This window comes from Pipistrellus kuhlii, unplaced genomic scaffold, assembly GCF_014108245.1.
Source record: "Pipistrellus kuhlii isolate mPipKuh1 unplaced genomic scaffold, mPipKuh1.p scaffold_m20_p_52, whole genome shotgun sequence".
Classification (NCBI taxonomy): Eukaryota; Metazoa; Chordata; class Mammalia; order Chiroptera; family Vespertilionidae; genus Pipistrellus; species Pipistrellus kuhlii.
The window spans coordinates 113,911-139,106 of record NW_023425554.1 but is presented as its reverse complement, the minus strand read 5'-3'; the positions used below and the strand labels follow the sequence as shown (position 1 = coordinate 139,106).

The 25,196-nt window shown below is 45.9% G+C and overlaps 2 protein-coding genes across 2 annotated transcripts; one reads left to right on the top strand and one right to left on the bottom strand.

Moving 5' to 3' along the window:
- Window positions 1-1,980: 1,980 nt before the first annotated feature.
- ZNF333 (zinc finger protein 333) lies at window positions 1,981-20,047 on the bottom strand. The gene is made up of 9 exons (XM_045573553.1): window positions 19,794-20,047; window positions 15,553-15,635; window positions 12,834-12,950; window positions 10,384-10,471; window positions 6,510-6,598; window positions 5,775-5,901; window positions 5,042-5,137; window positions 4,594-4,670; window positions 1,981-4,116 (listed from the first exon to the last, which is right to left on the bottom strand). Exons 2-9 carry the CDS (start codon window positions 15,595-15,597, stop codon window positions 3,016-3,018), a joined length of 1,740 nt encoding a protein of 579 aa, XP_045429509.1. The 5' UTR covers window positions 15,598-15,635; window positions 19,794-20,047; the 3' UTR covers window positions 1,981-3,015.
- Window positions 20,048-20,054: 7 nt separating this feature from the next.
- LOC118706540 (immunoglobulin-binding protein 1) lies at window positions 20,055-22,263 on the top strand. Its single transcript, XM_036415903.2, has 2 exons — window positions 20,055-20,124; window positions 21,087-22,263. Exon 2 carries the CDS (start codon window positions 21,087-21,089, stop codon window positions 22,110-22,112), a length of 1,026 nt encoding a protein of 341 aa, XP_036271796.1. The 5' UTR covers window positions 20,055-20,124; the 3' UTR covers window positions 22,113-22,263.
- Window positions 22,264-25,196: the final 2,933 nt, after the last annotated feature.

The window sequence follows — 25,196 nt, the reverse complement described above, 5'->3', positions numbered from 1 at the left end:
AACACTTTGCAGATACTAGAAAAAAAATTATCAAAAGTTTGTTTCAAAATATATAAATTAAAACATGATAGAATTATAAGATTTATTCAGCAATCCACAATCATGGCGGGGGGGTTAAATTTATCTCTTTTAGCCGAAACCAGTTTGGCTCAGCAGTAGAGCGTCGGTCTGCGGATTGAAAGGTCCCGGGTTCGATTCCTGTCAAGGGCATGTACATTGGTTGCAGGCACATCCCCAGTGGGGGGGTGTGCAGAAGGCAGCTGGTCGATGTTTCTCTCTCATCGACGTTTCTAGCTCTCTATCTCTCTCCCTTCCACTCAGTAAAAAATCAATAAAATATATTTTTTTAAATAAAAAATAAATTATCTTTTAGTAAATGATAGATCAGAAACTGCTATGGACCAAATGTTTATGTCCACCAACACTCATATGTTAATGCCTTCCCCAGTGTGATGGAAGCTGGAGATGGGGCCTTTGGGGGATGATTAGATTATGGGAGTAGATCCTCTTGAATGTGATTAGTGCCCTTATAAAAGGGACACTAGAAGCCCCCTCGGCCTTCTGTCATGTGAGTACAGAAAGAGAAGCTGGCCATCTGTGAACCAGGAAGCAGACGTCAAATTTGCCAGTCCTTGATCTTAGACTTCCAGGCTCCAGAACTGTGAGAAATAAATTTCTGTTGTTTATACTAGTAAGCCACCCAGCCTATAGTATTTGTTATAGCTGCCTGAACTATATAATTAAGACAAGAGACCAATCCTATATAATAAAGAGGTAATATGCAAATTGACCAGCACTCCAACACACAAGATGGCCGCCCATGTGAACACAAGATGACCAGCAGGGGAGGACAATTGTGGGCAATCAGGCCAGCAGGGGAGGGCAGTTGGGAGGGACCAGGCCTGAAAGGGAGGGCAGTTAGGGGCAACCAGGCCTGCAGGGGAGGACAGCTGGAGAGGAAGGAGGTGACTCAGGCCTTGTAGGGGAGGGTAGGTAGGGGGGACCAGGCCTGCAGGGGAGGGCAGTTGGGGGCAACCAGGACTGCAATGGCAAAGCAGTTGGGAGCAACCAGCCATCAGGGGAGAGCATTTAAGGGTGACTGAGCTGGCAGGGGAAGGCAGTTAGGGGTGACCGGGCATGCAGGGAAGGGACAAGGCCTGCAGGGAAGGGCAACTGGGAGCGATCAGGCCAGCAGGGGAGAGCATTTAGGGGCGACCAGGCCTGCAGGGGAGCGTAGTTAGAGGTGACCAGGCCAGCAGGAGAGGGCAGTTGGGAGTGACCAGGCTTGCAGGGGAGGACAGTTAGGGATGGCCAGGCTGGCAAGGGAAGGAAGTTAGGGGCAATTGGGCCAGCAGGGTAACAGTTAGGCATTGATCAGGCTGGCAGAGAAGTGGGTAGGAGGTGATCAGGCTGGCAGGCAAAAGCAGTTAGGGGAAATCAGGCAGGCAGACAGGCGAGTAGTTGGGAGCCAATACTTCTGGATTACAAATTGGAATGTCAGGATTGGGCCTAAATGGGCAGTCAGACATCCCTGGAAGGGTCCCAAATTGGAGAGGGTGCAGGCTGGGTTGTGGGACACACACCCCTGTGCATAAATTTCATGCACCAGGCCTCTAGTATCTACACTAATAAAAGAGAAAGATGCAAATTGTACCTTTGCAACACCCACCAGCCAATCAGGAATATGCAAATTAACTCAATAAAGATGGCAGGTTAATTTGCATACACAGGCACCGAGTGGCAGGGGCAGGATGCTTGTATCATCATCATGGCGATGACACAGGTGTTCCACATCACCCCAGCCACTGAGGACCTCTGTGCAGCGTGGAAGGTGGAAAGGTGACAACAGGCCGGAGCAAAGGCAAAAAGGCGGCTCCAAGGCGGAGCAAAGGTGGCACCAGCAGCCAGGGGAATCTTCATGCATCAGGCCTCTAGTTTATTATAAATGTGCAGATTTTGAAACACAAATAATAGACTTGATTTAGTAGACTTATGTAGAACACCTTGATTTCAACCACCCATGAAGCACTTATAAAAACTGACCATATATTAGGTGCATCTGTTAGAAATTGTATTCAACTGTAATAAGCCCATCTCTACCTTCCCCTCTCCACCTCCCTCCTCAAAAAAGCCTATGTCACATACTAGTAAGAAGTGCATCTAACAAGAAATTCAGAAATAAATAGATTTGGGCTGAGGCAGACACATAAAGATACCAACTGTGGAACCAGAATGTTTGTAACTTCTGGCCACTCTCTTTAGCCCATAGCTTTTATTCTCGTGGTCAGACGGCTCCTCCAGCACTGGACACCATGTCTGCTTGTGCAAAAGGCAGGTAGAGGGACCTGGCTAAATTAAACCACTCATTTCCAACCTCATTCCCAGGAGTCACTCAGCGACTTCTCATACTAACCCAAACTGGGCGATGTGGCCTTCTCTAACTGCAAGGACTGAGAGATGGAGATTTTTTAATAGTGCACATTACCAATGTGAACAAAAAACTTAGGTTCTATTGTAAAGAAGAAAGGGCAATTTTGGGAGCCAACTATTAGGATATGCCACACTAGACCAAAAAGAAATCTCAACAAATACCTAAGATTCAGTAACCCAAAGACCACACAGTCTTCTCAGTGTAATTAAATTAGAAACCAACAACAAAAAAGCAACTAAGAAACACCCAGATATATGCAGGAACTTTCCAGAATGACAGACATGTTCTATATCTTGAATGGAGTGTTGGTTACATGTATATATACATCTGTCCAACTCATCTAACTCGTAAGATTTATGCATTCCATTACAAATAATTATACCTCTACAAAAACATAATCATGCATAGTTATTTAAAAATCTAATTACAAGTAAGTAATGTGTCAAAGATTTAATTAAGGAAACTAAAATAATATTTAGAATTAAACAAAAATTAAATTAGACATCAAAACATGTTATGAAGCTAAACAAGTACTATAAAAGATTATTATAGGCCCAAATGTTTATATTTTTACAAATTGGAAGTTAATTAGCAAGGGGCCTACCAAATGAGTGAGACACTGATAAAGGCAGGTTGCCATTCCTACCATTTTCTCTCCTGGTATGAATCCTTTTATGAATAGTAAGTGAAGAGCTATGCCTGAACGCTTTCTCACACTGATTACATTCATAGGGTTTTCCTGCAGTGTGTGTTCTCATGTGTACAATAAGGTGTGAAGACTGACCAAAGGCTCGCCCGCATTCCTGACAGACATAGGGCTTCTTGCCGGTATGGGTCCTTGCATGTTTCCTGAGGGATGAGGGCTCACTAAAGGCTCGCCCACACTCCTGGCATGCATAGGGCTTCTCTCCAGTGTGGGTTCGCATGTGACTCTTGAGGGTTGAGAGACGACTCAACACCTGACCACAAGTAGTACACTCATAAAGTTTCTCCCCCGTGTGGATCCTCTTGTGAACATTCAGATGGGTGCTTGTCCGGAAGGGCTTTCCACACTGGTTACACTCATATGGTTTCTCTCTGGTGTGAGTTCGCAAATGAGTCTTCAGTGACGAATGTTCCCTGAAAGCTTTCCCACACTGACTGCATTCAAAGGGCTTCTCTCCAGTGTGAGTTCTCATATGGCTCCTCAGAGAAGATGGCTGATTGAAAGCTTTCCCACAGTCCTTACATTCATAGGGCTTTTCACCTGTGTGGTTTCTCTGGTGCAAAATCAGGTTAAAGTTCCTTGTGAAGGTTTTCCCACACTGACTACATTCAAAAGGTTTCTCTCCTGTGTGTGTCCTCATGTGGCGTCGCAGGTTCGAGGAGTACTTGAAGGAGTGCCTACATTCTTGACATTCAAAGTACTTCTCTGAGGCATGAGTCTTCTCGTGCCTGGTGAGGTCAGAGCTGTATCTGAAGGATTTTTCACATTTGTTACATGCATAGGTTTTATCTCCACTGTGTTCACTATGGGTCTTCTCATGCACTATTAGGTGAGTGGTCTGTAAGAAGGATTTCCCACTCTCTGGGCATTCATAGGGGTGGCCTCCAGCATAAATTCTCTCACACTGAAAAAGTTGTTTGATACTGTTAAAGGGTTCCCCAAGTTCATTATAGAGTTTTTCTCCATGCAGAGGTTGCTCCTGTCCATTGAGGAAAACATGAAGACCAAATATTTCATTATAATCATCGACATTCTCCCTCAAGTAAATTGTGTGTAAAGTCAAGACATTGCTATAGCTGAAACTTTTACCATTTTCATGTGTCTGAATTATTTCTTACTCTACGTTCTATCAAGTGGATGTAATACCACATCATTTTCATTACTTTCATGAGGTTTCTTAGATATAGGCTATAGTAAGTTTTAAATGCACCATGCCTGTGTCCCATTTAAGTACATGGTTAGTTGTGGAAATTCTAGGAAGATGCGTCTTAACCTATATTTCAAGTTTTCTCCCACTTCATCATGACATTCAGACTCTCTACCAAGAAATTGCTTTCTCCTGGGTGAGCACCCCTTGCCTTAAATCTCTCTCTAGCCTCATGTGCTGTTTTTCTAACCAGCAGCAACTCCAGACTTCTTATTGCAAAGGACCAAGAATAACTATTGTGTACCTTACCCTTTCTAGGCCAATGGATGCAATCTTCACAAAAGTATCTTGGTTAAGAACTGATTCTTGGGGTTGAGGTTGAGGTTCTGAAACGAATTAAAGGAAAGAGGGAGAAATTAAATGTTCAGAGAAGGAAACTAGAATCAAGATGAAATCACAGAGACAAAGAATAGAAATGGTAGGTAATTTACTAAGGAAGTATTCTGTGGTATTAACAATCTACAGCAGGGAGGAACTGGATGAAATACACACGTGAAAATGCTAAATGTGAAGGAGGGCTACATCATTCTATGAAACCAGAGTACTGTATTTAAGATAATAAAAGGAAAAAACTCACTAAGAGAGCTCAATTAATAGCCTTCTCTGTCAAAGGCATTGAAAGTATGGCCCCTACTGACACATTCCAAATTGAGCATTCATCTTACCATAATGCTCCCCTGATGTATCTGGCACTCACCTGTTCGGACTCCTGGGACCATCCCTCTGTCAGTGATCCACAGCTCTTCTCTTCGCTCCACGTAGGAAAAGGTATTGAGTTTGCATAGTTGATCTCCTGCTCGTGGGGAAAGACAGACAGTGTGGGCAGACAACGCCTGCCATGAAACCTTGGCTGATATTCTGAAGTCATTAGGAGCGCTGAAGACAGGAGCAGTGAAATGAGCATGCCTAAATGCTGATGGGCACAGCAGAGCTTTCACTAAGGAACAAGCTCCTTCGCTGGATTCCCAAGGACACTGGGACATTCCAGTCCCCAAAACCTAGGGCCTAGCTCAGGGATGTACATATTTGAAAATCCCAGAAGCAGCAGATAGATCTTCATTTCAATGGAGAGACTCTTAGACTATCTATATATATATAAAAGCCTAAGCAACCGTCCGACCGTCCAGTAGCTATGATGTGCACTGACCACCAGGAGGCAGATGCTCAACACAGGAGCGGAAACCACAGGCATGGAAACATGGGACAGACTGATAAACCTTAGTGGGAAGGAGGGAGGTGGGGGGGAGGGAAGAGATTAACCAAAGGTCTTATATGCATACTAGAAGCCCAAAGTATGGATTCCTGCACTGGTGGGCTCCCTCAGCCTGGCCTTGTCTGTCTTTTCATCTCTCAGTTTCCAAACCAGCACAGTTCCAGGAACCCATTCTTGCTGCATGAGCGTATGGATGAAGTGATGAGAGCAGCCTTACCCACAGAGGCCAGGTTCTTGAAGTTCTCTAGCATCACGTCTCTATACAGGCTTCTCTGTGCAGAATCTAGAAACATCCATTCTTCTGGGGTGAAGAGCACAGTCACATCTGCAAAGGTGACTGGTTCCTAAAATGCACACCCATTCAGGCTCAGTCAGGGGCCACTTCTGCCAACACTTAAGAGGATGGTGGGGAGTTGGCAAGCCTGGGAACAGAGACACTGTGTGGAGGATTTTCAGATGGGGCTCTGAGGTACCTCAGAATCTGACCTTTGGCTTAGGCCTCAAAACTAGAATCCTCTCTCTCCTCTTCCCTTCCTGAGGGATAGCACCCAGAGGCACAGTGCCAAAGGACCTCAACTTCATGACAGGACTTAGCTATTGACAATTAGCCAGGAAGCCCTTGCAGCTTTATTCCCCTTCAGTCCCCAAGCATGTGGCAGGCAAGAAAAAGGCAAGAGAGAAATATTTGCTCCAGGAGATCATGACGGTTAGGAGACAAGGACAGCTCACATCCTTGCTTTATTTTCCCTCCTGATGCTCAGCAGAACACGGCACTTAACAACCTGGGGAAGGTCTGACTGAGGGGCTGTGTTCATTGCCAGGGCCATCCCCCACCCACTGAGAGAAGCCCCATGCCTAGATGCCTGGAAGCCAGCCCTTTAGGGTCAGAAAGCTCCAGGTAATGAGAAGGAGGGGGTAAAGCATGAAAGAGCAAGGTGCACTTCTTACTTACCTGTACACAGGTAGACAGCACGCCAGGAACCACATCCTCTTCCTCTGTGCTTTTCTCCTGCAGCCACACAGGGTCCTGAGCAAGCAGAGCTAGAGGAGAAGGGGAAGGCTGTGAGGCCCAGTGAGCATATTCACAAGACCAGGGGCTGCCCACCCTGATTGTTAGTGATCACATGTGTATACACACCCATGCACATACTCATAGGGACATGCACCGTACCCACACTCCCTGCCTCCTTCCCAGTTTTTTGTATAAGCTCCTCCTCCATCTTGCCTCTGGCTAGCATCCCCATATTGTAGACCTTCCTCTTCTCATCTCCCTCAGTACTCTCTGCCTCAGCTGGCAACCTGCCCCTCTACTTGGCCAACTCTACTTGACAATGCTGACTCAATCTGAATTCCAGACCAGACACCCAACCAACGGCTCCAATCTCTCTACTTCCCTATCTGGGCGAACAAGAATGGAATATCCAGAATGAGCTAGAAAGCAGGGCTGTCACCCAAGCAGGCAGCTCTAAGGAACAAGGATTATTCTCAGGCCTTGATCTTCCCCTGCTGGGTTGTGAACTTGTGTGGGACTCGCAATCCCTTTTTTTCTCTCCCGCTAGGAATGGAAATGTCTGAGCAGGCCTCGTTATCGTATTCGGAAAGCAGAGATCTCCTTTCTGGTTTCACAGGTTCGCGGATGGAGAGAAGTCTGCCCAAGCTGGATCACACCCTAAATCCCACCCATATCTGATTTGGATGATTTACATGATAAAATTTGGGCCTTTTTTTCAGTTGATGAGATTTAGATGAAATTTGAGACTGCTGGAATGGGTAAAAATTGGAGACACTAATTTGTGGGAGCCAGAGGGCAGACTGTATGGGTTGGATTATGTTCCCAAATAAAAGAGGAAGTTCTAACTCCCAGTACCTCAGGATGTGATTTTTTTTTTTAATATATTTTATTGATTTTTTACAGAGAGGAAGGGAGAGAGATAGAGAGTTAGAAACGTCGATCGATGAGAGAGAAACATCGACCAGCTGCCTCTTGCACACCCCCCACCGGGGATGTGCCCGCAACCAAGGTACATGCCCTTGACTGGAATCGAACCTGGGACCTTTCAGTCCGCAGACCAATGCTCTACCACTGAGCCAAACCGGCTTCGAACAGAATGTGATTTTATTTGAAAACTGCGTTTTTGCAGATGTAATTAGTCGAATGAAATTACAGTGGAGCAGAGTGAGCCCTTAGTCCAATAACTGGTGTCTTTATAAGAGGAAAAGAGACACAGAAACAGGGACACATGAGGGGAGAAGACCATATGACAATGCAGGCAGAGATTGGATTGAGGCATCTATAAGCCAAGGAATACCAAGGATGCCAACAACCAGCAGAAGCTAGGGAGAGACAAAAAAGAACCCTCCCCTCCAAATTTCATAGGAAGTATCACCCTGTGGACATCTTGATTTCTGTGCCTTTAGATATATGAGATATAAATTTATTGTTTCATTCCCCCTGCATGTGCACACACACACACCACACACACACACACACACACACACACACACACACACAAAATGTGCTCACCACCTTCTTCTCAAAGGCTATTCCTGCCAAAACTGGTTTGGCTCAATGGATAGAGCATCGGCTTGGGGACTGAAGGGTCCAGAGTTCAATTCCGGTCAAGGGCATGTACCTTGGTTGCGGGCACATCCCCTACTGGTGTGCAAGAGGCAGCTGATCGATGATTCTCTCTCATCGATGTTTCTAACTCTCTATCTCTCTCCCTTCCTCTCTGTACAAAAAATCAATAAGATATATATTTTTTTTAAAAGACTATTCCTCTTCCAGTGTTCTCAATCTCAGGAAGTGACATTCCTGCCTCAGATGTGAAATCTCTCCCCTCTCTGACACTCTACAGACCCCAAAAACTAACCCCCCCCCAAAATAAATCAGTAGTGACATCTCTACTTGAAGCACCCATCTCTCCCCAACTCCACCCACCCACTTCCTTTCCTCCTAACCCTGTCCTCACTGTGGCTAATGCCATATCATACCTTTCTCCCTCCTGGATCCACTTAAATGTCACTCCCTCTTGACTTAGATGCCACAACCCTGTCCCCCGCACAGCATCTGGCACATAAATGCTCTGGATCATCTGGTAAATGAATGTATATACTACTCATCAAATTGTCTCAACTTGACCTCCTATGTGTCTTAGAATGAATGTTCCATGCTTACCTACTGTGCAGATAAAAGTTAACACAGCAGGCTCGATGGTGCTTCTTAGCAAGGCCTGATGTCAAGGTTGGACCTTGGCTGGGGTCTGGAAATTTGGATTTCAAGAGGGTTCCCACCACTCTAACTGGTATGAGGAGTTAACTCTGCTTAAACAGTTTGTACAGTACAGTTTGTGCTGAATGCTTGCTTCCCTTCTATGTAGATATGTTCTGGGCAGAGGGTGCCTACATGCCAGCCACTAGTAAAAACTCTAATGAGCCTCCCTGGCAGACAACACTGCGAACGAGTTGTCCCAGCTCATTGCAGGATATTAAGTGCTTCCCATGTAATTCTGCTGGGAGACGAGCCTGGAAGCTTGTACCTGGTTCCCTCCAGACTTCATTCCATGCACCTTTTCCTTTGTATCCTTTCCCTGTGATAAACCATAAACTATGCTGTCCCCTATGAGACCTTCTAGTAAGTCACCAAACCTGAGAGTGGTCTTAGGGACACTTGCCCCAATCTAGGTCGCCATCATTCCATTCCTAACTGCCTGCATCCATCACTCACATCTTCCCTGAAGCCCATCATCATCCAGGTGCTGTGAGTTCTGTTAGAGCCACAGATGCACGGTACCACTCACCTAAATGCACCCGCCCCTCCTCTCAGTAGCCTTACAGTGTTTCCCAAACTTCTCTCATGATGAGAATCACCTGGTGGAGTTGTTAAACTACAGATTGCTGAATCCCAACTAAGAAGTGCTAAACTAGAATTTTGGGGAACATATAGGTAAAATTATATACTTAACTAGTGCGCTAAGACAGAGCTTAGGGCATGAGCCAGAGTTCTGTTCCCACGCTTCCAGGCCCTAAATGATCTGGAGCCCATTCACTCTCTCCACTTCTCTCTGCCCCTTCTACAGTCTTCCATGGGTCCCTGGGCGGACCAGGCTCTGAGGTAAGTAGTTTTACTGAAGCTGTTCCTAGGCCTGAAATCCTCTTTCCAAACAGCAAAATATCTGGCCAAACTGCTTGATATACTAATTATGATGTAATCCAGTGCTTATAATTAAAGTTAAGATACTTTCTGTTCTCCAGAATTTTTTTCCCCAATCTCAGGAAATGTGTCTTTTGCATAATTGTGTGGTAAAGAATGTAATCTCTCCTAAAGAGATGTCTGGCCTTTTACCACAACTGAGTGGGGCCTGCTCTTTTTTTTTTTTTTTTTTTTTTTTTTTTTTTTTTTTTTTTTTTAATATATCAACTTTTTAATATCAATTATCTTACCTCACCTGAGGATATATTTAAGAGAGACAGAAACATTTGGTTGCTTCCCATAGATGTCCAGACTGGGGATCGAACCTGCAACCTTTTGACATAGAGGACAATGCTCAGTGGCTATATCAATTGTTTTATTACAATAGCTCCTTTGGTTAAAGAGCACTTTTGTTGTTGACACTAGGGCCTGCTCTTTCAAAACAGAAAGATCTGAAACCAAAAAAAAAAACAAAAAACCTGAGAGCTGTGAGATGTCTTTCCCCTTGAACACATAGATAATGAGAGAGGCCCTTAAGTATTCTGCCTGCCATCAGAGGAAATGAAGGCTGGAGATGCAAGTTTTCACAGGACAGCCAGGCCCTCGGACTGCGATTCCACAGGGACTTACTCACCAGAACCCTTGATCGCCCAGGGATCAGGAACGCCCAGTGCAGGCTCCAGCATGGCCACCCCCTGAATCTGCACAGCTGCCTTCAGTCCCTGGATGGAGTGACAGGCATAGATCAGAGACACATGGTGATGGAAGGGAACCACTCACACCTGCTCACTCACTGAATTCTCATGACTGGTACTGATTTGGAGAACATATGATGCTAGAGGCCTGGTGCACAAGATTCGTGCAGTGGGGGGTGTCCCTCAGCCCGACCTGCACCCTCTCCAATCTGGGAGCCCTCTCTCAATCTGGGACTTCTGGCTCCTAATCCCTCACCTGCCTGCCTGCCCTAACCACTCTACCTGCCTGCCTGATCCCCCTAACTACCCTCCCCTGCCAGCCTGGTTGCCCCTATTAACTTTTTTTTTTTTAATCTTATCCCCTTCACATACAACTGTATTTGACTTCCTTATTGGCTTCTCCCTCTCACACAATTTTTCTCTCCTTTATGCAACACTTTTTCCTAATTACTCATCATTTATAAACTTTCTTTCCTCCTTATTTCCTACTTTTCTTCCATCATCCTTCTTCCCATCTTTCTCTTACCCTCCCTCCCTCCCAACATTCCTTCTTTTCTTTATCTTTACCCCTGTCCTCCCTCCCTTTTTCCTTCCTTCCCACCTTAATTTTTTTTCTTCTTTTCCTCCCTCGGACCTGCTTTGCTCCCTCCCCCATTTCTTCTTCCCGTTCTCCTTTTAAACTCTACCAGCTGCCCTTTAAAACTTTTCTTCCCTCCCTCTTTTTCTCTCATCCTACCTTTCCCATACATTCTTCTCTACTTATTTCCACTGTTTTAATATCTATCTATCTACCTGCCTAATTATTCACTATCATTTATCTTTTTTCTTTTCTGACTCCTACTTTTAAAATCTGTCCCCAGTACACAACTATACTTGATTTTCATAATAGCTCCTACAGTTCACTCATACATCCTCTTTCCTTCTTTAACTCTGCTCTCAACTGACTCCTTGATAAAGTTCTTCTCTCCCTCCCTCCCTTCTTAAAGCTTCCATTGGGGGTGAAGGAGATATGCACATTAACCCCCAGCCCAGGGCTCAGCCCAGCCAGGTGTTCGCCACCCCCGCTTCCCCCGGCCTCCCCACTGCTGTCCTGCTCCCATTCCCTGCCCAGCCCAGCCCGGTGAGGGTGGCTGAGGCCCATGCAGCCCAGGTGCTGCTGCTGCTAACACGAAGCAGGAATGCCTCTGTCCAGAGAGTCTCAAACTGTCCACCACTCCGTCTGGGACCCGTGGGTGCCTCCTGGCCAATGGACTTCTCCATTCCTGTGTCTTTTTCTTATTCCCTTTCTATATTTGCTTCTCCTCTCAGTCTGTCTGCATACAGGCCCACCTTCCTCTCTCACTCCTTTCTTATTCCCTACTATCGTATCCTATCCTACCCCAGGCCTGATAACGGCCTGAGCAGAGGGTGGAGACACAGCCTGCTGATCCGGTCGTGATGTGACGCTGTAATGGATAATTTGCATATTTCTCTATTATTAGTATAGATGAGAACATGCCCTGATTACCTGCCCAGATTTACCCAATTTGCAAGACAAGGCTAATCACTGTGTTAGAACTGCAACTCCAAGAAGGACAGAGAGAAGGGGCCCCAACGGAGGAGGCCTCCTCTGAGCAGCCTCCAGATGGGGGGAAACGCTGGAGCAAAGCTAGCAGCGGGTGCCAGCAGGTTGAGGGGTGGAGGGAGGGTGTGGCATGAACCCATGAAAATGAGGGGCGTTAGGAAGGAAGCCCTGTTGGGAGAAAGGATTTGAATGGTCTAACCTGGCCTGCACTTCTAAGGGATGCTGCTGGCCTCTATGCCCAGAGTGGGACAGTGGAAGCAGGAGTCTGTGAGAAGCAGTTCCCGGTGACTCCAGGAAGGATGGTAGCAGGGGGAACAGGAGAAGCAGCCAAAAGTAGGTTACAGCTTGGAGGAAAAGCTCACAGGACTTGGTGGTGGATGGGAAGTAACTGCACAGGTCTCTGAGGGCAGGTGATGGGCAGGGGCAGGTGGGAGGCCTCTTCTCCACAGGGAAGTGTCCCTTTCTGATACTTTCAGTCATCAGCCTGGACACTCCTAATCCAGCCCTTAGATCACAGGACCCGCTCATTCCTATAGGTTTCCTGGTGTTTGTGAGGGTGGAGAGATTGGGAGGAAAAAAGGCTGGGCCAGACAAGGCAAGGTCAGAGCGCTAATCCCTGCCACCTGCCACCTTCGAGGTTTGCATCCATGCAGAAATGCTGGGGCCTGTTCAATTCTCACTAGAAGCTAAGCCAGGGCCTCCAGTTTGTGTTTCCAACAGCAGGCCGTAGGTGCCTTCTTCCTCTCTGGCCTCCTCATTTACAGAAATCCTGAACCCTGGCCTTACTGGCTGAGGCCCCCACAGCAAGCCCCCTCCCAAGCTTACCGTGTGACCAGGAGGCCGAGGCGACTCCCAGAGCGCTGGCCGGTCCTCTGGAGGTGAAAGTATCCCCCTCTCTCCCATCATGGGTCGGATCTGCATCCTCAAATCAAGCCCCGGCCCCTAAGAAAAGAAGTGGAGAATGCTGATCAGGACAGAGACAGATGAGGCTTTCCTTGGCCTCGGATACCGTTGGTTTAGGAAGAGTGAAGTCAGAGATTGGTCTGGCAGTTTCGGACCGGATAACTCTTTTACTCGACTGAAGGCACCAGCGCCCACCAAGCGTCTCCAAGGGAGACGGACCTGACCCCTTCTGGTTTGGGGGGGCCTGTCTGGAGGTGAGGCCACAAGCCCTCAGAGGCACTACAGGATGTCTGACCACAGAAAGGTTGGAAGCTCTTAATTCTGAGTATAAACCATGGTCTGTGTTTTCTTAGATTTTGTGTTTGTATATTTGGCATCCACCAATCATAGGGCCAAATTACCAGCCCGTTGTTTACGTCTCCCATGCCACCCAGAATCACCTACCTGGCCACTTCTTTTTCAAACCAATACTCCCCCATCCTAAATCACCCACACCAGGTGCCAGACAACCAGGTCCCCCAGAATTATTCAAGCTCACCAATCCTGTTATCCTGCCCTGTGGAAACCCCAATAAAGGCTCTGACCTACCCTATTCCCTCTCTCTCTCCTGCCTCTTGAGATGGTTGTCTAAGGAGTTAAGCCCGGATTCTACTCCCCGCTCCAAATCCAACTTGACCACTTGTGGCTGATATGTCTTTGAGGTGAACTGCTCACCTTCTCTACATGTGTCTGGAAGTGGATCTCCGCTGCCCACTCAGAACATCCTGTGATTGCCTACTTCCTGGGCTCAGATGCAGCAGGAGACCCCTCCTCTCCCACACTCAGTGCTCACTACTGAGCCGGACTGGAGTTCTGTGGGAGGTGCTGGAGCCCCATGCTGAGAGGAAAGAGCCACAGAAACCACAGAGGACCTGTCCATCGTGGCATCCTTCCTCCTCCCACAGTCCACCTGCCAGTCAAAACATGGACACGGTGAGGGCCTGGAGATGCCGTCAGCAGCACATATCTGTTCATTCTACATTCAGCAAACATCGAGAGCTCTGTGACGCACAGAATGCTCTGTAAAGGGTTACTGCACCGATCACGGCAGATGAGGCCCCTGCAATCCGGCAGCTCCAATAACACATTTGCAGATCTCAAGTTCTCAAATAGCACATGCCCTTTTCCAAACAGCTACTGGAAGACATCCTCCTAAACAAGAATATAAGACAGGGCCGAAACAGGTTTGGCTCAATGGATAGAGCGTCGGTCTGTGGACTGAAGGGTCCCGGGTTCGATTCCGGTCAAGGGCATGTACATTGGTTGCGGGCACATCCCCAATAGGGGGCGTGCAATAGGCAGCTGATCGATGACTCTCATCGATGTCTCTAACTCTCTCTCTCTCCCTTCCGCTCTGTAAAAAAAAAATCAATAAAATATATTTTAAAAAAAAAAAAAGAATGTAAGACAGGGACATCGAGGACCTGAGGAGGAGGGGGGTCTCAGCTGCCCTGGGGTCGGTTGCAAGCTGTGCAGGGTAAGGGTTTTGGCAGCCCCGCAGCCCAAACCAGGCTATGCAGGGTGAGGCTCCCCATGCTTAGGGCGCAGGATTAGGACAGAGGTCTCTACAACCCAGACCACACCACCCTATTCCCTGGGCCAGCATCTATGATGCACAGAGGTCAACATCATCCATAACAGAGGGAAAGGTGTGCAGATTGAGGGAACCCAGAGGTCTCACTGACTCTGGGACAAGTAGGCCCAGTCCAGGGTTGAAGCTGGGCTTTGTGTGTCCCTCTACTTAAACCCTAACCTTCAAAATTCCCAACAATTGGGAACCCAAATTTCGGAAGCTCCTGCAGTTTGAGAAAGCAGGAACTCAGAGCCAAAATGGGGACAGAGGGGCTCCATGTGTATCTTCTCATACACTGGAATGTACAAGCTGGTTCTGAAGGTTCTTCTCCACTTTGAAAAGGGCTTCTTTGCAGGTTGGGGTCTCAACTTGTCTCCTAAGCAGGGAGGGATCCCTGACAACTTTCCCACGCTCCTTATAACCAGTATGGCCCTCTCTCCTGTGGGGTCCCTTGTTCATGTCCAGGTATGGTTCCTCCAGAAGGCTTTCCCACCACAGCTAAATCCTCAGGTGTCTTCTCTCCAGCAAAGTCCGCTCCTGACAAGGGGCGAATGATGATGAAAAGCTCCCCAGCACCTGCGCCACACCCGGGGACGCTCCCAACAGAAGCACGTGTTCAGCATTGGAGGAGGTGCTCCTTGTTCACACGGGTTGAGGTCTCCGAAGACACTGCAGGCTCCATCACCAGGCTCTCTCGCATTCATGACTGTCTTGGGGCTGCCCGAACAGACAGCCTGTCTCTCTTGACGGTTGCAGATAAATCACATCTGACACAATGTCTGACTCACACTGATGGAAATGTTTACTTGGAGGAACTGACTATGAAGAAAGAGTCTTGAGCAACAGGTGGATGTTCGCCCACTTTAATGAGTCATTGACTGTGTGAACGGTCATAGTCACAGCATCCTCTCCAACACTGTGGGGGACGCTCCTGAGGAAGTGCCCTGGCCCCGGGGTGCATTTCCTACCCACATGTCCATCAACTTCTCCAAGGAGAGGGAACAAAGGATCACCTGTCACAACTCTTACCATTTGCAAATCATGAGATGAATTTTCCTCCAAAATATCCTGCATAGGAGTAGACTCTTTGGCTTTAGGTGGAGATTCCCAATCTAAAATGAATTGTAAAAAAAAAAAAAAAAAAAGAGAGAGAGAGAGAGAGAGAGACAGACAGACAGACAGAGAGACAGAGAGAGAGACTTCGTTCAGAAAGAAGTAGTGGTGCGAAATTGACACAGAAAAAAATGTGTTTTGTGGGTTTTTTTTAATATGGACCCTAAACTTGGGGAGGTGCTGAAAGGAAAGAAGGCATCAGTGAGCAAAGTGAGTAGAGCTCTGTACAGAATTTGGAAGCGACAGGAACAAGGAGAAAATGAGAAGCTATTTTTCCGAGCAAAAGATTCCATGGAGAATGAGACTGACGTTGCCAAAAAGAATGTTATCAGACAAACAAGAAGCAATTAGACAACACATATAGAAATGTTTAACTTAAAGAGGAACTGGATAATCAATGTGAGTAAAGATGTGGAGAAATCAAAACCTTCATCCACCGCTAGTGGGAACATAGAATGGTGCACCTGTTCTTAGACAACAGTTTAATAGTTCCTCAAAAAGTGAAACATAGGGCCCTCACCGGTTTGGCTCAGTGGATAGAGTGTCAGCCTGTGGACTGGGAGGGTCCCAGGTTCGATTCCAGTCAAGGGCATGTGCCTTGGTTGCGGCACATCCCCAGTAGGGCGTGAGCAGGAGGCAGCTGATAGATGTTTCTGCCTCATTGATGTTTCTAACTCTCTATCCCTCTCCCTTCCTCTCTGTAAAAAATCAATAAAATGTGTGTTTAAAAAAAAAAAAAAAAAGGTTAAACATAGGGTTACCATATAACCCAGCAACTTCATTCCCAAGTATATACTCAAGAAAACTAAAGACATGTCCACATGAAATCTTGTACATGAATGTTCACAACAACATATTCACATTGCCAAAAAGTATAAACAACCCATCAATACCTGATGTTTGTTACACATAAACAAAACGGGGTCCATCCATACAAGGGAAAGAATGATACCTGGATGAATCTCAAAAATGTTATACTGAGTAAAAGATGACATACCAAAGGTCACATGTTATACGATTATTTACATGAAATGTCCAGAACAGGCAAATCCATATAAATAGAAAGCAGATCAATGGTTGCCAAGGGCTGGAGGGAGGGGGCATAAAGGTTTCATTTTGAGATGATGGGAATGTTCTGGAGTACAGTAGTGGCGATAACACAATTTTGTAAATATACTTTTAAAAAAAATGCGCAGTTTAAAGGATTGCATCTTGTAGTTTGTGATGCAAAAAAAAATTTTCTAAAAAAAAAAAAAATGGAACATATCTTTTTCTGAAACCAAAAAGCTAAAATGTTGAAAACAGAAAAAAGCTCAAGCAACTTACCTGAGAAGCCTCATACCAAATGGCCTATTTCCCCTAAAAATAGAGGGCCTTTAAAATGCTCTAAGACTGATACTTTCCAGGCACCAACCTCGTAATAGATTGATCTCTGCATCCCCTGGCACTGACCCACACCCACAGCACAAAATCTGCCTCGGGGTGCTGCCCTCAGCTCTTCTCTTGGCCCCACCTGGGGGCAAGCCCGGGTTTGCATGGTGGTGCCCTGCTCAGGCAGAAAGACACACGTGCTGGCCGAGGGCTTGCAGAAGAAAACAAATGCTTCCCAACCAGCCTCCCAGCTGCCACATGGACTTCAGCTCAAGACGATGAATGAGTACAAAGGCAGCAAAATGGTCACTGAACCCAAGGCCCAAACCACCAACACACCTCTCTCTGGGGCTGAGGTTCTCTAAGCCCTCAAGCCCTAGGCCAGTGGTCGGCAAACTCATTAGTCAACAGAGCCAAATATAATATTAATAGTACAACAATTGAAATTTCTTTTGAGAGCCAGATTTTTTAAACTTAAACTATATAGGTAGGTACATTGTTATTAACTTACTTAGGGTCCTCCTAAGCTGGCCTCTGCTAAAAACTCAAGGGGCCAAAGAGCCGCATGTGACTCTCGAGCCGCAGTTTGCCGACCACTGCCCTAGGCCAAAGTCAATGAGACCCGCACGAGACCCTGATCATGGAAAAAAATTAAGTCAATGCATCAGATGCCGCTCTGTTATCCTGGGGAACCTAGTGAACAGTAAACACCACCAAGCCCATACCACATCTCTGTGGTCACGTGGCAGGCACTTATGCCAGTGTCCTACAGCTGACCAGTATTCCAAATCTGCACAGGTTCCTCCGTGCAGTGCCCCTGCCTGCACACACAGGCACACACAAAACTATAGCACCATGAAAATGACTTATAATGCCTGTTCGGGCAACAAATACATATAACAACTGAATCTAAAAATCAAAATAAACGAACAGGAAATCTAATGAACAAAATAAACTGGTGAATAAAATAGACTCAGAGGCATGGAAGTATGGAACAGGCTGACGAACCTCAGAGGGAAGGAGGAGGGCAAGAAGAGATTAACCAAAGATCTTACCTATGAACATAGATGGTATGGAGGTGAAGGCCTGGGGTGGTGGAAACCAGGTGGAGGGGAGCTATGGGGTAATAAAGGGAGACATCTGTAATACTCTCAAACTAAAGTTTTGGGGTTTTTTAATGACTGTTCATATAATACGATCCACAAGAGACTTCAGATGTCTTTAAGGAATGTTGATTCTTCCTAAAAAGGCAAGGTGAGACATGTATTCTTTCTGAAAACAAACACCGCACTCATTAAATTGGAATCTGATGTTTAGTTTTCCTCCGGACTTTTTTATTTCCCTCATTTCCCAGTAGTGTGAACTTTAAACCTATTATTTAAAATAAAAATTTAAAAGAAGACATCCCATTTTATGGCCAACTCAATCTCAATTGTCATTACTAACAAAACTATGTCATCTTTTTCCTGGAGTCCCGGGTGTTTTGAAGCTTTGTGGTACTTGCAGGTTTGGGGTAACTGAGCCAAAGTAAAGAGAAATGAATTGCTTACTTTTCCTTGATAAGATTTGTGACATAACAGAAATAATTTTTCTTAAGACATCCTCACCTCACAGGGAAAAGAAAAAAAAAACACAAACTGATAAGGTATTCACAAAGTAACAAATTAAAAGCCCAGCAGGGCCAAAACCGGTTTGGCTCAGTGGTAGAGCGTCGGTCAGCGGACTGAAAGGTCCCGGGTTCGATTCCGGTCAAGGGCATGTACCTTGGTTGCGGGCACATCCCCAGTGGGGGTGGTGCAGGAGGCAGCTGGTCGATGACTCTCTCTCATCGACGTTTCTAGCTCTCTATCTCTCTCCCTTCCTCTCTGTAAAATATCAATAAAATATATTTTAAATAAATAAAAAAATAAAAATAAAAAAATAAAAGCCCAGCCGGGGTGGCTCATTGGTTGAGCATCAACCCATGAACCAGGAGGTCATGGTTCGATTCCCAGTCAGGGCACATGCCCAGGTTTCAGGCTCCATCCCAAGTGTGGGACATGCAGGAGTCAGCGATAAATGATTCTTTCATCACTGATGTTTCTTTTCTCACACTCTCTCTCTCTCTCTCTCCCCCTCTCCCTTCCTCTGAAATCAATAAAAATATATTTAAATTTTTTTAAAGAAGAGATATGAAAGGGAAAGGCAACAAAAGCTAAGTAAACAGGTCCTAAATTTAAGAACTGTAAATCGTCAGTCACACACACACACACACACACAAAATCGTCATCTAGCTCATCCCGTGATAAAGGATGCATTCCATTTTTTAAAATGTACTCGACAAGTTATTCAAACCAATTTGTACATGTAGACTTAGACCAAACTTTCCCATTGCCGAGCTATGTCACATTAGCCCTAACCGGTTTGGCTCAGTGGATAGAGTATAGGCTGTGGACTGAAGGGTCCCGGGTTCTATTCCGGTCAAGGGCATGTACCTTGGTTGCATGTACCAGTAGGGGGTGTGCAAGAGGCAGCTGATCGGTGTTATTCTCTATCCCCTCTCCCTTCCTCGCTATAAAAAAAAAAATCAATAAAATATAATTTAAAAAGAAATGTCACATTAAATAAAATGGGAATTGCTTATGCACCGTTATCGCATAAGGGCGATAGGGTAAGGCCCTATAGACCCGGGGAGCCCAGCGCACTGGGGCTGGCCGGTGTCACCGTTCCTGAGCTGCAGGACCTGGCTGGATCTCGCGATTTTCCTCTTGGCAGACGAATGAGTCCCGTCTGCCGGAAGGGGTTACCTGAGGACGAGGTCCCCGGCCGGACAAGCTGGGGACGCGGCTGCGAGTCTGAACTGTCCTCAATCCATCCCGGCCCCGAAGCAACCACGGGGCGGAAGCGCCTCAGCCCGGGCCCCTCGGGGCCCTCCCCGCCCTTCGCGGCGGCCAGACCGCACCAGCGAAAACCGGAAGAGACACGCCAACCACAGGACCCGCGGAAGCCCGGCCGAGCTGCTTGACGCCGCTGCCGCCGCCCCTGAGCACTTCCGCTTCCGGTCTTGAGCCCCCGGGAGCGGAAGTAGCCGGGGCCTCAGTTCTCAGGGCCGGAGGAGGTTCTGACAGCGGCTGCGAGGTTAGCTCCTTATATGTCCAACCTCGGAGGAGAGGACACATTCTAGTTGAATTGCCTGAGGGAGGGAGGTTAGGCTATGGGGTTGGGTCAGAGGGACCGGAGGGTGGAGTTGGGGAAACGGGCAAGACTGGGACAGGGTTTACATCCAATGGGCTGGGGGAGGGGGGAGGGGGAGGGAGGAGGGGGGGGAGGGGGGAAAGGGAGGCGGGACCTGGGCTTGGTGGGCGGGGCCTCTCTGGCCAAGTGAATGATCAAATGTTTAACTTTCCTCTCACCAACTCTGGGTTCTACCTTACTCCTTTGGCTCCTGCAAAAAAATATGTCTTAAGTAAGATTTACTTTTCAGGCTCAATAATTTATCTTAAAGATAGCATCAAATATAGTCATGAGCTGCATAAAGATGTTTCAGTCACCTAATGACTTCATATACTACGGTGGTTCCTTCACATTTTAATGGAGCTGGAAAATCCCTATCCCTTGTGACTTACTAGCTGGCTTCATGTTTTAGCGCAATGCATTACTCAAATACTATTTTATGTTACTACTAGAGGCCCAGTGCAAGAGTAGGCCTTCCTTCCCCCGGCTGCCAGCACCAGCTTTCTTCTGGCACCCAGGACCTAGACTTTGCTCCAACCCCAGCTTCGTCCAGAAGAATATCCAGTATGATGCCTTGAAGGACGACTGGTCTAATTAGCATATTACCCTTTTATTGTTATAGATTGCCTACAGTGTTCAGTACAGTAACATGCTGTGCGGGTTTGTAGCTGTAGGGGAAAGAATTTGTGATACAAAAATAATGTCTCTGAAAACCAAGTAGGAGTTACTCATTGTAAGAGACATTTACACTAGTAAGGGAAACCTCCGTTTGTAAGGGTGTCTCCCTCCTTATCTCAGGAAACTCTTATCAATGCAGAAAACAAAGATTTAAAATCTGGGTCTTCCGTGTTTCTCCCTCCCTCAAGATGGCCGCGGCCGAAGAAGACGACGAGTTACTGTTGCCACGGCTACCCGAGCTGTTTGATATCAGCCGGCGGCTTCTGGACGAAGTGGAAGTAGCGTCTGAGCCCACCGGCTCCCGGGAAGTCCAAGAGAAGGTCTCGAAAGGACTCCAGCACCTTAAGCAGGCCGCCGAAATGTTAGCGCAGCTCGACTTGTTCAGCCGAAATGAAGATTTGGAAGAGATTGCTTCCACCGACCTGAAGTACCTGATGGTGCCAGCATTTCAAGGAGCCTTCGCCATGAAACAAGGCAACTCCAGCAAGCGCTTAGATCATTTGCAATGGGCTCGCGAACACTTTTTAAACTACTTATCTCAGTGCCAGCACTATCACGTGGCAGAGTTTGAGTTGCCCAAAACCAAGAACAACTCAGCTGAAAATAACACAGCAAGTTCCTCCATGGCCCATCCTAGCCTCGTTGCTATGGCATCTCAAAGACAGGCTAAAATAGAGAGATACAAGCAGAAGAAGGAGATGGAGCATAGGTTGTCAGAAATGAAATCTGCTGTGGAAAGTGGTAAAGCAGATGATGAGCATGTTCGTGAATATTACCTCCTTCACCTTCGAAGGTGGATTGGTATCTGCTTAGAAGAGATTGAGAGCATTGACCAGGAGATAAATATCCTGAGAGGAAAAGACTCTTCAAAAGAGGCATCAACTTCTCACTCATCTCGCCCGTCCAGGCCTCCAATGAAACCCTTCATTCTCACTCGGGATGCAGCCCAAGCCAAAGTATTTGGAGCTGGTTATCCAAGTCTGGCAACCATGACAGTGAATGACTGGTATGAGCAGCATCGGAAGCTGGGAACTTTACCAGACCAGGGAATAGCCAGAACAACATCAGAGGCCAAACGAGCAGCTCAACAAGAAGAAGATCAAGAACAAAGGGAGGAAGAGGATGATGAGCAAACACTCCACCGAGCTCGGGAGTGGGATGACTGGAAGGACACCCATCCTAGGGGCTATGGCAACCGAAAGAACATGGGTTAGTGTTTCGACAACAAGATGAGATGACAGGGGGCGCACATCTCCCCACAAAGGAAAACTGTGCCGTCTTCCCCTCTCTGGGCTCCTGCTTCAGCTCTACCAGGAAGGCAAAGACACCTAATCTTGCTTTGCGTTCAATAAAGTGTCAAGCAATTAAGTGTGTTTTGTTCCCTAGGTGATGAACCAGCGATTCTTATTTTTGCATTATCCTAATCATGTTGTATTTCAGATTCTTACGTAGGAAGATAAGGAGTACTGAGAAATGACTCTATAATCAGTGGCTGAATGAATTTTCCTTAAAAATAAAGTCCTTTCTATTACAACTAAAAAAAAAAAAAAAAAAAAAGATTTAAAATCTGTTAATTATGCTTTTCCTGGTAACCTCCCATAACTGACTCCTCCCACCCCCAATATCTTGTTTTGTCTTTAGTTAAGGGTGGTATTTAAGGTGGTGACTTTAACCATTTTGGTGAGTTATTCAGTTTTACAGTCTATCCCATGTATTTAGGAAGTATACATGTTATTAAACTTTTGTTTCTTTTTCTCTTGTTAATCTTCTAATACAGAGATATCTTGTCAAGAACCCAGCAGAGAGGAAATTATGTTTTCTCCTCTACAGAGCAATAGTCTACATCATATAGCCAAGATGTGTAGTAGGCTATACCATGTAGGTTGTTAAAGTGCACTCTATGATGTCACCTCTGATGTATTTCTCAGAATGCATCCCCATCATTACGAGGCCCATAACTGTATCTTATTTATTCTACAACTTGCCTTTCTCTCCAAAATAAGATATGAAAAACTGTTCAAGACAATAGATAGGAAATCTGACTCTTCCTCCTTAAAATTATGTATTCGTTAAGGAGAAGGAATTATAAGAAGAGCAAATTGGTAATTATAAAATAGTCATGGGGATGTGAAGTATGGCAATATTGTCAATAATATTATAATAACTATGTAGTCAGATGTACAACATAGTGAGAAATGTATAATCACTATGTTGTACATCAGAAACTAATATAATGTATGTCAACTAATTGAAAAAAATTAATTTTTAAAAAATATGTATTTACAAAATTGTTATTCTCCAAAGCATTTGAGATCTTGCTCTCTGGCATATTTTGTTAGTTTGGCTCAAATAAACTCTTATTAAATTTCAGGAAAAAATGAATAAATTAATATGCATTTGTTATGTAGTTTGGATAATGATATAATAGGCAACTAGGAAAATTCTAGGAGAAGTGGAATAGGGACACCAAGACAGACAGTTAAACAGCAGTTTGCAGCCACCTAGTAAATCCTATCTTTCTTAAACTAAAGGCACTTAAGAATAAATGGTTTGCACTTCTCCCCAACCAGTGTTGGTAGATTAAATCGCCCTATTCAAGGAGACAAATAGTAGAAATCCAATTAAGTGCCATTTGCCAACCACACCCAAAGACAGACAAATTAAGAAAATAAAGCTCATTTTGGTATATCAGCATAAAATTCATGAATCTTCTATTGATCCACTCCTAAGAACTCTCTTAAACACCCAGCCTTTGAAACCCCTGAAAATGAAAGTCCCAGTGCGTTCTCCCTCCAGGGAGCAAGCCTGTGTCATTCCCTTCCCCTGCTCCTCTCCTCCCCCCACAGGCACGTATCCACTAGCCTCTAAGGGACCTCATGAGACTTGCAACCAAGGGAGCAATGGGTGGCAGCATCTTGTCCCTGGCTAACCTGAACTTGTCTCTAAGGCCCCCTTTCTTTGACTTCCCAGTGAGCCAAAGCAGCCCAGCCTCAGTTCTCCTGTTGCTTCTTCTGTGGCCTTCCTTATTTCACGGTCCTAAGAATGTTTTTGCTGCAGTCAATAAATCCTTGCTTGATTTTCTACACTTTGTCTCTTGATTGAAATATTTCCCTCAAGAACGCAAAAACCGAGGTCCATTTGACCCAGCAATCCCACTTCTGGGGATCTATCCTAAGAAACCCAAAACACTAATTCATCAGAATACATGCACTCTTATGTTCATTGCAGCAGCATTTACAATAGCCAAGATCTAGAAACACCCCAAGTACCCATCAGTAGATGATTGGATAAAAAAGCAGTGGTACATTTACACAATGGAATATTACTTGGCCATAAAAAAAAAAAGATGGAAATCTTACTTTTTGCCACAGCATGGATGGGCCTTGCTAAGTGAAATAAGTCAGCCAGAGAAAGACAAATACCATAATCTCACTTATATATGGAATCTAATAAAATAAATTAATGAGCAAAATAGAAACAGAGGCATGAATACATGGAACAGACTGACAGCTGTTAGATGGCAGGGTGGGGGTACTAGTTGAAAGAATGTGAAGGGATTAAGCAAGAAAGACATATATATGTAACACAAAGACACAAACAACAATATGGTGGATATCCAGAAGAAAAGGGGCAGGGGGGAGAGGTGGGTGAAAGTGGACAAAAGGGAGAAAATGGGTATAGAGAGCAGCTTTGCTTGGGGCAATGGGTGCAAGATGATGTCTTATTGAATTGTACACTTGAAATCTTATGGTTTTGTGAACCAATGCCATTCAATAAATTCAATTTTTAAAAAAGAAAACAAGTGCAGAAAGACATAGAAAGTAAACAAATAAAAAGCAGAGCCCTGTGCCCTGGCTGGGTGGCTCAGTTGGTTGGAGTATTGTCACATATATCAAAAGGCTACGAGTGAGATTCCCATACCGAGCACATACATACCGAGGTTGTGTGTTTGATCCCTGGTCAGGGTGCATATGGGAAGCAACCAATGGATGTTTCTCACATCAATGTTTCTCCTTTTCTCCCTCCCCCTTGGTCTCTCTCTAGGATCAACAAAAACATATCCTTGGGTGGGAATCCTATCTAATAAAGAAGGAATATGCTAATTGACTGTCACTCCCTCAAATAAGGCGGCACCCGCAGCTACAAGATAGTGGTGCCCAGTCCTCTCAGCCCCCCTGGGGCAGCAGGCACGTGGCATCCACCCCAGACAGGTCCAGCTACTCCACATGCCTGCCTCTAGAATCCCCCAGCCCCTCAGCCCCCCAGCAGCCCAGAGCCAGCCTGAGGCACAGGCAAGC

Bases quoted from the DNA above. Each gene is read 5' to 3' on its own strand.
- ZNF333 (XM_045573553.1), bottom strand. From the start codon at position 15,597: ATGCAGGATATTTTGGAGGAAAATTCATCTCATGATTTGCAAATG. The intron at 10,472-12,833 runs GTAAGCTTGGGA...CACTCCATCCAG, and splicing joins CTCGGCCTCCTGGTCACACG to GGACTGAAGGCAGCTGTGCA. The intron at 4,117-4,593 runs GTAAGGTACACA...CTCAATGGACAG, and splicing joins CATCCATTGGCCTAGAAAGG to GAGCAACCTCTGCATGGAGA.
- LOC118706540 (XM_036415903.2), top strand. From the start codon at position 21,087: ATGGCCGCGGCCGAAGAAGACGACGAGTTACTGTTGCCACGGCTACCC.